The sequence below is a fragment of the Halichoerus grypus genome, chromosome 11 (genome assembly GCF_964656455.1).
Source record: "Halichoerus grypus chromosome 11, mHalGry1.hap1.1, whole genome shotgun sequence".
In the NCBI taxonomy this organism is placed as follows: domain Eukaryota; kingdom Metazoa; phylum Chordata; class Mammalia; order Carnivora; family Phocidae; genus Halichoerus; species Halichoerus grypus.
In genome coordinates, this window is record NC_135722.1 from 45,705,306 (window position 1) to 45,718,134 (window position 12,829).

The 12,829-nt window shown below is 46.5% G+C and overlaps 1 protein-coding gene and 1 pseudogene across 4 annotated transcripts in view; both read left to right on the plus strand.

Moving 5' to 3' along the window:
• Positions 1-8,453: 8,453 nt before the first annotated feature.
• LOC144379520 (large ribosomal subunit protein eL33 pseudogene) lies at positions 8,454-8,858 on the plus strand (annotated as a pseudogene).
• Positions 8,859-10,548: 1,690 nt separating this feature from the next.
• Positions 10,549-12,829, plus strand: part of SBF2 (SET binding factor 2) — a 454,330-nt gene continuing 452,049 nt past the window's right edge. For all 4 annotated transcript variants that reach the window (XM_078058407.1, XM_078058408.1, XM_078058411.1 and 1 more), the window contains exon 1: positions 10,549-10,769. In XM_078058407.1, the coding sequence (XP_077914533.1) occupies positions 10,715-10,769 (55 nt within the window). In that variant the 5' untranslated portion in view covers positions 10,549-10,714. The remainder of the gene's footprint in view (positions 10,770-12,829) is intronic.

A 12,829-nucleotide genomic window follows, 5' to 3' on the forward strand; every position in this document is an offset into this window, starting at 1 on the left:
GCCGGCTCTGGTTCCTCGGCTTTATAGGCGCACAGGGGGCGGGGCCTGAGCTGCCCTCGCACCCTCCCATTCTTCCCTCGGGCGCGCGCGGGCTTCTGCACTCCAGCGCGCGCATTGCTTGTCCGAAGGTGTGGGGGTGGGGGGGTGGGGGTAAGTGTCCCTCGTGCCCAGAGGACTCAGAGATGAGCTCCAAAGATTGGTGTGGGAACTGCCACAATCCTGACTCTCTGGGCACAGGCTTCAGAATATAAACCAGGGCGAAGTGGGGCCAGTACAACCTCTTGGGGTCGTTACTCAGGACCTATGCAACGCAGAGTGCGAGGCCTACTGGCACGGAACTGCAAGAGCCAGCGGGAGGTACCACGCGCATGGCCGGAGCCCCGGACCTCGGGAGCGGTGGCCTCGAATGGACCGCGCCCCCTGCCGGCTCGGCGCCTGACCTGAGCTCGACCCCAGACTCCCGCGGAGTCGCAGGGGCAGGACACCCAGCAGAGACTAGAGGAGTGGGGCTCGCCAACACCCCCAGAGAGGCTGAGACTCCAAGGTTCTGGGACCGGCTAGTAAGATTTCGCAATAGGGGCACGGATCGGAAAGGCTGATTTGAGAATTGGGATTTGGAGGGGAGAATTATCTGACGTTTCAGAATTTAATTGCCTATTTGGAAATATGGGAATAACCAAAATTAGAACGGACGATACCGTTTCGTTTCCCCCCCACCCCCACCCCCAGTAATCCAGTTATTCCTTACAAGGTTACAACCTGAGAGTTTGCCTTGCTGCCTTCGGAGACTTCATTCACCCATTTATAAACTTGAGGATTTACTGCCAGGGCGCACACTAATGCTTCACGTATGTTAATCGCTTTAGAGTTTACAAAACACAGCCACATCTTGATCTTTGATCCTGACACCTATCCTTGAGTTAGGCGAGGAAGGTTAACATTACTGTTCTTATTTCACCAAGGAGAAAATGAAGTTCAGAGACGGGAAGAATTTGACCAAAGTCACACCAAACGCAGGAAGCAGTAAAGTCCTAACTCGGCCTGGCAAGCAAGCACCGCAGACTCCGGCGCGGCGTGGATATTTCTAGGCTGGGGTCATCATGCAGTCAAGGGGGAAAGGAGAGTCCTAGCCCTCGCCCAAGGATTTATGCCTGTTCATGATGAATCACCCCCAAGCACGTTTGTAACCCGTTTGTGTTCTTCCATCACCAGTTTTTTTTTTTGTTTGTTTGTTTTTACGATTTTATTTATTTGCCACAGAGAGAGAGCGCGCACAAACAGGGGGAGCGGCAGGTTCCCCGCTGAGCAAGGAAGCCTTACGTGGAACTCGATCCCTCATGACCTGAGCTGAAGGCAGATGCTTAACCGACTGAGCTACCCAGGCGGCCCTCCATCACCCCTTCTTGACTTTACTTTCTTCTTACTTCCCTTCTGAGGGCCAAACTGGGAGGGAACTCGGCCCCGCGAAGCTTTAGTTCTTGCATTCGGGCCTCTGGTATCCTATCACCCCCTACCCTATTCTCAAATCCTGAAGCCCCGTGCCTAGACTAAGAGGCGGTGGCCGCGGGGCCACTGGACTCCGCGGACCGGCTTCTAGTACCCACCCTGTGGCTGTGTGAAGGTGGGTACATCACGTTTCCCCTCTAGTTTGTTTCCCCATCTATGACGTGCCCCCTGCAGACCTCTACGCTTCTTACCTGCTCTGCCAAACTGGTTCTTAGACCCAGTGCAAAGGAGGCTGGGCGCTGGCTGCGGGGGGGGGGGGGGGGGGCCGACCTTGCCTGGTCCGGGCCACACACTGCTCGTTCACCGGCCTTTTCATTCTCAGGACTGAACCGTGGACACTGCACCCGGGGAAGGAAGGACCGCGATTGAAGTTATTCATCCTGGGGACTCCTCCCCAAGGGAGTCAGCTGAATGGATCTGAGTTCCAGCTGACAGTGGGGGACAGATTCCTGGCTCCGGGGCTGGGTCTGATCTGGTAAGAGCTCGGGGTCAGAGGGGTGCAAAGCAGCGTAGTGGCTGGGTTCCGGCCGCCTGGCGGGCCGAAGAGCTGTCATTGCAGCGGACCAGGTCAGGCGGCTAGCCCGTCGGCACCTCAGACAGTAGGTATTACTGTGCGCCTGCTCTGTTTCCAGGAGCCACCCCCAGCGAAACTAGTCTGCTTTTCTCCCGCTTCCCATCTCTTCGTTTCAGTTTGTTCCCTGAGTGTCAGGCTCTTTGCACCATCCCTGTCCAAGACATTCTCTGCGGATGCGACTTGTCGCCAGCTTCCAGTTGGGTCCGCTCCAAGACAGGTTTTACTTTCATTTCCCTGGCGCGCGCGTCTCAACTGCTGTAGAGGTCAAGGACAGTGGAGCGCCGGCCCACAGCCAGGGAAGGTCCAGTGGTCTGGACTCGTTCCTTCCAGTTCCCACCAGCCCTGGGCGGGGGGGTTCGGTCTGCCCAGGTCTCTGTGGCTGTACCTCCTTGCCTCCTTTCTGTGTTTTTGGAAAACCCATGATTCCGTGGGAGCGGGTGGGGAGTGGGGGAATTCGCTCTAGCTCCTCTGCAGGATCGCGAAGCGTGATCTAGATACAAACTTCGCTTTGAGCTTGGGGCTGCTTCAACAAGCACAGCAAACCCAGGAGTGGAGACTGGGCTCCGCTCCTCCTGGCTCCAGTGCCTAGTCCCCGCGACATAGCAACGACGCCAGGAATTCCCACCTGACAGCCTTGGCACACTTCTTATCAGCTCAGGTGCGCCTTGACGCTCTAGCGTTTAGAGACGCTTGAGAACCCCGCCAATTATTTTTTTTTAAGCAAAGTATTGGAGTTGCAGCTTAGGATTTTGCTAGAACACGCGTATCTTCGAAAGTGTATGCGCGTGTGCGCGCGCGCGATTACGCGCGCGTACCCGTGTGCCTGAGTTTGCGTAGGTGGCGGACAGGAACCAGAGTGTCCCCCTTGGGGGTCGGGTGGGGTATAAATCGAAAAAGTATATAAAATTTGCTAAGTGTTGGCATCTATTGTGTAACCTCGGGTTCGCTTACTTAATCATCCCTAAAGACACACACCACACACACACTCGCGCACACACACACACACACGACTGAGTTTTCAGTTAAACGGTCGGATGTAGAAGGAAACACCACAGCGGGAGTTCTGCTTCTGGTGATTTGTTAACGTGGAGTTTCATCCAAGTTGCAGTGATTGTAGATTCACTGTTGAGTAGAAGGAAGGAAGGGAAGGAAGAAACATCTTTAAAATCTCACTGTCAAGAGAAAGACAAAAAAAGAAAAAAATTCTGGTTAATGAAGATCCACTTTTTTTTTTGTGCCCAAGAATTCTTTAAGGGTCAGATCGTAAATAAACCCCAGAGCAGGGTAATAAATGTATGTATCCTGAAATCACATATAAAGACACAAATATGCTAAATATTTGTTGTATTGGTGTCTCAATTTCTTCTTTACATTCCAACTGAATTATTTTTAGGCCTTCAATCCAAGCCTTATTCTTAGTAATGTTTGGAGTTTAAAAAAATTTGTGGTGGTGGTGGTTTTCAGCCAAAGCCAGTGTGACCACACTCAGGTCATGAAGAAAAATAATGAGAAGCAGTATATGATATTAATGATATTAATAAGAATAAAAGTGAGTAGCTAAGTGCATTGCATAGTTAGATGCCTCTTTTTTTCAAACAGGAAATTTTATAATGCATTTATTATTTATATGTTTCAAAATGACGTTGCTGAGCTAAGGGCTTGTTTACAAAGTTCATTTGAAAACAAGGTTTAAGAAACTTCCTGGAGTCATAACACAAAATAGTTTAGGGAAAGGACACAATCAGCTTTGCAGATTTGGTCACTCACAGGAAGAAGTAAAACAGGATTCAAAACTTGACACTTTTTTGGGATCTCTGACTTCTCCAAGGAGCTAATAAAATATAGATCCTTTCTAGAAAAATTCACATGTACATAAACCAAATTAAGGATAAAATAGGCATACAATTTGCTGCCTCATTTTTGCGCTTTTGCACAAAATAGATGGAAGAAATAATCAGTTCTGGAGCACCTGGCTGGCTTAGTCCGTAGAGCATGCGACTCTTGATCTTGGGGTGGTCAATTTGAGCCCCACATTGGATGTAGAGTTTACTAAAAATATTATATATATATTTAATAAAAAAAAGAAAATATCAGTCCTTGTATGTGATAAAGCCAGAAGACAAACCTACCTGAAGCTTAAAGAATGTAAGTTGCTATTGGTCAAAGAGAATATGGAGAAGAGGATAAACATATGGAAGCTTATTATACTAACAGCTATAACAGAACAAGACAAAATGACTTCAAGAAATTTGTCCTGTTTGATCTCAACAGTTTTGTGAGATTCATCAGAATTGAGGAGGTTACCAATGGATTATAAAAGAGATGATTAGACCATTTGGGTTTCATCTGTAGCCAAAGATGTTAACAAGAGCAACTGTTATGCTACCTGCCTCCAGGTGGGGACCCTATACTATCAGATTAGAACCGCTGTAATGAGGCAATTCTTATATATGGGCCTGCATGATTTGAAAGTGCATTTATTCCTTTAACAAATATTTACTGAGCATGTATTACATGCCTAGCTCTGTGCTAAATGTTGGGCATACAGAAATCATCAATGCAAACATCATTCTTGCCTTCAACGAGCTACAGCCTGGTGGGGTAGGCAGACATAAATAAATCTTCAAAAGAATAAATACATGATTATAAACTATGGTAAGTGTTCTGAAGGAAAAGCAAAACTAGGGGGATCTAATGTTCCAAATGGAGGAAACAGCATGTACAAAGCCTTAGGGGTGAGAAAGCACTTGGTACATTAGGGAGAGATCAGTATGGTTGAAATGTATTGAGTGAGAAAGAAGAGGGGCATGAAATGAGATTAAAGAGGTCATCAGGATTAGAGTAAATAGGACCCTTTGGGACATGATGAAGATTTTGCACTTTATTCATGATGACATGGGAATCTATTGACAGGTTTAAAGTTGGGAGAGAAATGATCTGACATACATTTATTTAAAGGATTATTTTGGCTATTTACTTTTTTTTTTTTTTTAAGTAATCTCTATTGCCAAGGTGGGGCTTGAACTCATGACTGTGAGATCAAGAGTCACTCGCTCTATCCCCTGAGTCACCCAGGTGCCCCTATTTTGGCTATTTAATGTGGTGATTGGATTAAAGAAGAGCAAGAAGGGAAACAATTGCAGTGGTGGCACCCTGGAGAGACAGGTGAGGGCCTAGTCCCCGCAAAATCTCTATTAATGTACCCCTACATACACATACACACACGCATTCCACCCTAAGCTTCACCAACAGAGTCAGCTTCATGAACATGCACGATGTTCTGTCACACAGGGTCCTATACTTGGTTTAATGCCCTGTTTGTCACTGTTTTGAAATTCCTCTTTTTTTTTTTACGATTTTATTTATTTATTTGACAAAGAGAGGGAGAGAGCACAAGCAGGGGAAGGAGCTGGCAGAGGGAGAGGGAGAAGCAGGCTCCCCACTGAGCAGAGAGCCTGACGTAGGGCTGGATCCCAGGACCCTGGGATCACGACCTAAGCCGAAGGCAGGCACTTAACCGACTGAGCCACCCAAGCGCCCTGCTGTTTTGAAATTCTTTTTTTTTTTTTAAAGATTTTATTTATTTGAGAGAGAGCAAGAGAGCAAGAGCAACACACACACACACACACACACACACACACACACACACGGCATGAGCAGGAGGAAGGGGTAGAGGGAGAGGGAGAAGCAGACTCCCTGCTGAGCAGGGAGCCCAACGTGGAGCTCCATCCCAGGACCCCGGAGACCATGACCTGAGCCTAAGGCAGATGCTTAACCAACTGAGCCACCCAGGTGCCCTGTTTTGAAATTCTTCATAATTTTTGAACAGAGGGTCCTACGTTTTCATTTTGCACTGGGCTCTACAAATTATGTAGCCAGTCCTGCTCACCAAATAAACATGCAAGCTAAGTAAAAGCAGCCTGCAAACTCTCACGGCACTTATATACACTTATATACTTATACTATAACTGCTAATGTCAGGGGTACTTAATATGTGTGTCAGGATTCAACTATTCATATAATCATGTGTGAAAGCAACTGCAGGAAGACTTCCATCAATCATCTCTGAAGCCTCCTTCCTGTACCCCAAACATACACCCCAGGTAGAAACAGTGTGTTTGCTATACAAATTTAATTTGAAGGGAAGGTTCATAGCTCACTTACTGTCCTTAAGTTTTACCTACATGGAAAGTCTGGAACCACCCGTGAAGCAGGGATATCAGTTAGGAAGTTACTGCAATAGTTAAGGTGGAAAGTGATAGTGGCTCAGATAGTGGGGTGGCAATGGGGGTGGAGAGAAGTATACATATTTGGCAAGTAGGATCAATGAGGCTGAGTGATGAATGTAGGGCTGAGAGAGAGGCATGTGTCAAGGGTAAGGATCATTAAGTTTATTACTTAGACAACTGAATGGATGGAGATATGGCAATGGATCAGGTTGATCGGCAGTTTTCTAAATGGCCTCCTTTGTTATTGGTTGTAGAGACTATTTGAAGAGGCCCCAGCCCCACCCGTGGACGTCTGGTTAAGTCTAACTCTCAGACTGCCTCTCTGAACTGGGGTGGCTAACCACAGGAAGCACTTGAAATGACTGTAGAGATCAACCACTCACTCCACAACAGCTGACTGTAGGAGCAGAGGACTGATAATTCTTGTTCACGAGTAATTGGCCCTTTTTTCTTCTAAAGCATGAATGAAAGGCATCTGCTGTGTACACATCATCGTGTTGCATATTCTTCTTCCCTTCCTGCTCCTGCCAGACATCAGTAAAACAAATCTGGGATTGCTTTACTCCCTCACTCTTTGGTGAAAGGTCATGGTGGTTATCTCAAGGGGATGGTCTGGCCTTCTGCCAACTTCAGTAATCAGCTGCCTTGTCAGGGCTTATCAGTTTCAGCAGACTGGCAACTGTTGGCTGAGAAGCAAAGCACAGCTCCAGTGTATGCTAAATATGTTCACATGTGTATATAAACATATGGTGCCTTTATACATATAGCTGGGACATGTCAAAATCCCTATGCTACAGAACACACATTTGAAATGCAATGGCAGCCCACCTATGACCCAGCAGATGGAATATGCCTTAGAGCACACAGCATTTAATTCTAGGCCTTGAAAACAACTAAGCTTCGATTAAAAAAAAGTTTAAATAATTTGAACCAACACTTGTTAATAAAATATTGATTAAAAAAAGTTTAAATAATTTGAACCAACACTTGTTAATAAAATAAAACTCAACACATTTAAAAAGCAAAATGGGACTCCTATGTCATGTACAAAAACTCAAAATGGCCTAAACACAAGAGCTAAAACTATGAAACTCTTAGAAGAAGACAGGAGCAAATTTTTCTGACCTTGGATTTGGCAATGGAATTAGATATGACACCAAAAGCACAGAAAACAAAAGAAAAAACAGATACATTGTATTTCATATGGTATATACATAAAATGGAATATTATTCAGCTATAAAAAGAATGAACTACTGATACATGCTACAACATAGATGAAACCTGAAAACATTATACTAAATAAAGAACCCACAAAAGGTCACATATTGTATGATTCCATTTATATCAATATCCATAATAGGTAAATCCATAGAGAAAAAGCAAATTGGTGGTTAAGAGGGGCTGGGGGAGGGGAAATGGGAGTGCTGCTTACGGGGTATGATCAAAATTATTTTGGAAATAGAAGTGGTAGTTATACAACATTGTGAATCTACTAAATACCACCCAATTGTACACTTTTATTTTTTATTATTATTTTTTTTCAAAATGTTTTATTTATTTGTCAGAGAGAGAGCACAAGCAGAGAGAGCTGCAGGCAGAGGCAGAGGGAGAAGCAGGCTCCCCGCCAAGCAGGGAGCCCGATGCGGGGGCTTGATCCCAGGACCCCGGGATCACGACCTGAGCCGAAGGCAGATGCCCAACCGACTGAGCCACCCAGCCACCCCTATTTTTATTTTTTTTAAAGATTTTATTTATTTACTTAGAGCATGAGCAGGGGCAGAGGGAGAGAGAAAGGGAGAAGCAGACTCCCTGCAGAGCAGGGAGCCCGATGTGGGGCTCCACCCCAGGACCCCAGGATCATGACCAGAGCTGAAGGCAGACACTTAACCGAGCCACCCAGGCGCCCCCAATTGTACACTTTAATGGGGTTAATTTTATGATATGTAAATTTCACATTATTTTTTAAGTTTTATTTATTTAAGTAATCTCTATACCCAACATGGGGCTGGAACTCAAGACCTTGAAATCAAGAGTCACATGCTCTTCCAACTGAGCCAGCCAGGTACCCTTTTGCCTTAATTTAAAGAAAAGTAAAATGGGCAAGGAACATGACAGCTGCCTTAAAAATGTCAAAGTCTCTTTTTCCGCCATCTTGGAGTCTGTGGAGGCCTGCTGGGAACAGGACTCCTATAACGCCAAATCATGTCTGGAAGGCTGTGGTCCAAGGCCATTTTTGCTGGCTATAAGCACACAGCTCTTCTTAAAATCGAAGGTGTTTATGCTCGAGATGAAACGGAATTCTATCTAGGCAAGAGATGTGCTTATGTGTACAAAGCAAAGAACAACACAGTGACTCCTGGTGGCAAACCAAACAAAACCAGAGTAATCTGGGGAAAAGTAACTCGTGCTCATGGAAACAGTGGCATGGTTCGTGCCAAATTCCGAAGCAACCTTCCTGCTAAAGCCATTGGCCACAGAATCCGTGTGATGCTGTACCCCTCAAGGATTTAAATTTAATGAAAAGTAAATAAAGGTGTAGATTTGTTCTCTTGTAAAAAAAAAAAAAAAAAAAAAATGTCAAAGTCTAACTGAAAGACTGTTTTTTTTGTTTTTTTTTCTGGGTAGTTCCAGAGAGCAAAATTAAGGGAAGTTACAGGACAACTCTTAACATAAATGAGGAAGACCTTTCTAAACAATAGGGCTTTTAAACAGTGGAATGGGCTGCCTCCCAAGAAAGAAAGGTTACTCCTTACTGAAAGTGATCAAGTTGGATGATGAGATCTTCAGGGAAGTTATAGAGAGGATTCTTACATGAGGCGTGACTGAGGCTTTTTTTGGTTTAATTATTTTCAAGATTAATCTGTTATCTTCCCTCTGCCGCTGTAACTAGGCTGATTCAGTTTGACAACAGGCAATTTGCAAACAAATTCTTAGAGTTAAGGTATTTCTTCCTGGGAATTTCAGTTCTTCTAGTGTAGCCCAACCCTCTCATTTTGTAGATGAAGATAGCATGGCACAGAAAGAGGAAATAATCAATTAAACTTTCAGAAGTTGAAACTCCAACCCTCTGGACTCCCAGTTCAGAGTTCAAGCTATTGCAACTTCCTGTTGGTAGCTGGGGGGAAACTGTACAATCACCCATTAAAAATATTTAAGCACCTACTGTACACCAGACACTGGTCAGAGCTCTTAGATATAAATGGTAAGGGTCAAGTCCTCAATTAATGAGTAGCGATAAGCAACTACGAGGATGATCAGATTTGCAAACCACGGACATTCCCAAAACTTCAGTCTACCACCTGTAACTTATCCTACTACTAAAACTTCCTCAGATACTAACAACTGACAAAACAAAGTCATCTGGGTGTCTCACCAGCCAAATTCGAAATGATCAATACGAGCAGCAAACAAGAAAGTGACCTAGATAATTCCTAGATTGGATGAGACCCACTAATTCATTTTATTGTGTGCTGGAGTAGGGAAGTTGGAAGTCACCACATGCTCTGGCTACAAGAACCCTGGGACCGCTGCAAGGAGAGAAAGGAGAGGAGAGAAGGGAGGGTCTCCCTTGGGAGACAGACAAAGCCTCCTCCCTCCTACTCCGTTGGATCCGACCAGTTTAGGAGGATCCCGTGGATGCCGCGTTCTTCGGTGGAATCCAGCCACCCCTACTTCGAGCACTCCGGGGAAGCCCAGGCCAACCGTCCCCAGCCCACCCAGCACTGAAGCACGAGGCGCCTCAAGATTGCGCAAAAGCCTCTCCCTCCCCCCGCCTGCTCGGTGGCATGTTCCTAAAATTCCCATCTGCACAACATAAACAGGAAACGTGCAGCAAAAGCCCTGGCAGTGCAAATTCCACGCTCCAGTCGAGGGCGGGAGAATCTCGTCTTTGGCAGGGGAGTGGAGGGGGGAGGGGAAGAAGCAAACTTCCCAGGAGACCCCTCAATCATCCCTGTCTCTTCTTCCCAGATCCAGAAAGAAAGAAGAGAAGGCGGAAGGAAGGACTCCCCGCTTTCGAAAAAATAGGGGAGGGGGAGGGGGAGGGGGAGGTGGGCCACGAAGGAGCAGCCAGTCTTCAAAGTGAACCGCCTGGAGCGGCCGCGGTGGCGGGAATACCCCTGGCCGCCTACTCCGCAAATCCAGCGGTCAGAGCTGCCCTAGTTGCCGTGGGGTGGGCTCACCGCCCGCTTGGGGTTCCCGAGTCAGCGCGGGTGGGGGCGGGGGAGGAGCAGGCACTCCGCGAGGCGCAGGCGCAGAGTGCGCCTCGGTTGTCAAACATGGCTGAAGTGCCGCCGCTGCCGCTACTGCTGCTGCAGGGAAAATGCTGAGCCCTCCCGGGCCGGGTGGGTGGCGGCGGCGAGGGCGGCTACGGGCACCTGCTTCCCGGGCGCGGCGGCGGCGGCCATGGCCCGGCTGGCTGACTACTTCATCGTGGTAGGCTACGACCACGAGAAGCCAGGTAAGGGTGTGGGGCGGGCGCCGCCCCCAGGCCTCCCCGCCCCCGTCCCCCCAACACCCTCCCCCGGCTGCTGTCCAGTGGGCTCTGCGGGGCTGGGCGTCGCAGCCGGGAGGCGGGGAGGGCCGGGCCCGGCGGCGGCGGAGCTGGCGGTCGGTGTCCGGCCTTCTTGGCGGGGCTGAGCCTCGCGGGGGGCGTGAGGGACCGGCACGAGGGGAGGGGGAGGGGAGAAGAAAGGGAGGAGGCCGCGTCCGCAGGGGCCCGGGGAGGCCCAGCTGGGTCAGCTGGGGGCAAGTCTGGGTGCCGCGACCCTCGCCCTGGAGGAGGCCGGGTACCAGGGGCAGCGCCCTGGTGCCGGAGGGATTGGGCCAGGACTGCAGGGCTGGGAGGGCGGGAACCAACTGTGTTAAGTTCCTCGGGGATAAACTTCTGCCCTGCATCCTGAGTGAGTAACGAGTGACGCAGGGGGCTGTCCTCTCCAAAAGGAAATGCTGAGAGAGTCCACTGCTACCTCACCCCTGCGTTGTTGGGGGCCTGTCTAGTCACCGCCCCAGTGAACGCGTGGTACCGGGGAGGGGGAGAGGATCCTTGCACTTTTAAACATTTCTAGTAAATGCTCCCTGTACTTTCAGGACAGATATGACAGTCATTTCAGAGAGTCTGAACACTATCTTTTAAGGACAGTCAGCCGACCGCTTTAAGTCTTGTTTCACGTTAATTAAAATTTTTTTTGGATTAAAAAGGTTTTTTTGAGTATAGTTGACATGTGTGTTTTAATTATTCTTAGAATTCATCACAAAACTCTTCATAAGGAACAATTTGGCAAATGCATTGTATTTCAGTTTCATCATGGATTTCTGCAACTTAAGAAAATTCGGGGTTCATGCATGTTTGTTTTTGTATTTGCATTTCTTTGTATTACTGTATAGCTAAGCGTAGTGTAATAAATTGAACTGGGGGGCACAAGTATTTCAGGGTAATTCCAGTTGCACATTTGCAAGGAATTTTAGATAGCGGCAGACAGTCCCTTCATCTTTGAGGAGATGCTGAGATTGTGCTTTGCTGACGCTACAAATGGTTAGAGCCATTTGTAGCGTCAGAATGTCATTGTTCTACCCACTCCTGGTCAACTGCCCCTTTCAGTATTACTCTTCTAATAACTTCCTTTAGTGGGAACGTTTTATATTTTTAAATCTTTCGCTATTCACAACCTGATTGAGGTCAATTGTTAAGAGAAGGGGTTGGGCTGTATTTAAAAGAGTGTCTTCTGGCTCCAACATTTTATTTCCTAGTAATTTTGCATAGTCTGGTGTCTCTTACCAAGATTAACAATATGAAGAATCACAGTTTTTAAAAAAATATTTCATTTTTACCAACATCTTTTTTTTTCCCTCACTTAAAACTGAAACAATCACATACTTGCAGAAAACTTGCAAGTAAGGTACAAAGAACTTTTTTTCTCTGAACCATTTGAGAGGAAGCTGCTGACCTGATGCCCTATCACACCAGAATGCTTTAGTGTGCATTTTTTAGAAACAAGGATATTCTCCTACATAATCACAATACAATTAGCAAAATCAGGAAATTTGTGCTGATACAGTACTCCATTTAGTTATCAGACTGTTTCAAGCTTTGTTGATTTTGCCGTTAATCTTTCTACTGGCAAAAGGATACCAGTAAGAATTATATGTTGCTTTTACTTGTCATGTCTCTTTAGTCTTCTTCATTCTGGAACAGTTCCTCCATCTTCTCTTGACTTTCATAACCTTGACACTTACGAAGATTACAGGGCAATTATTTTGTAGAATGCCCCTCAATTTGGGATTATCTGTTCTCTTATGATGAGATACATACAGGTTATGTACTTGGGTAGAAATATCACAAAGGTGATGCTCATTGCAGTCTATCAGGTGGTACACAATTTCAATTTATCTCATTATTGGTGATTTTCACACTTTGATTACTTACATGATATAAGCAATGCTTGCCAGGTTTCCTCACTATAAAGTTAATATGTAATTGTTAATACATAGTTTTGTGTGGAGTACTTTGAAACTATGTAA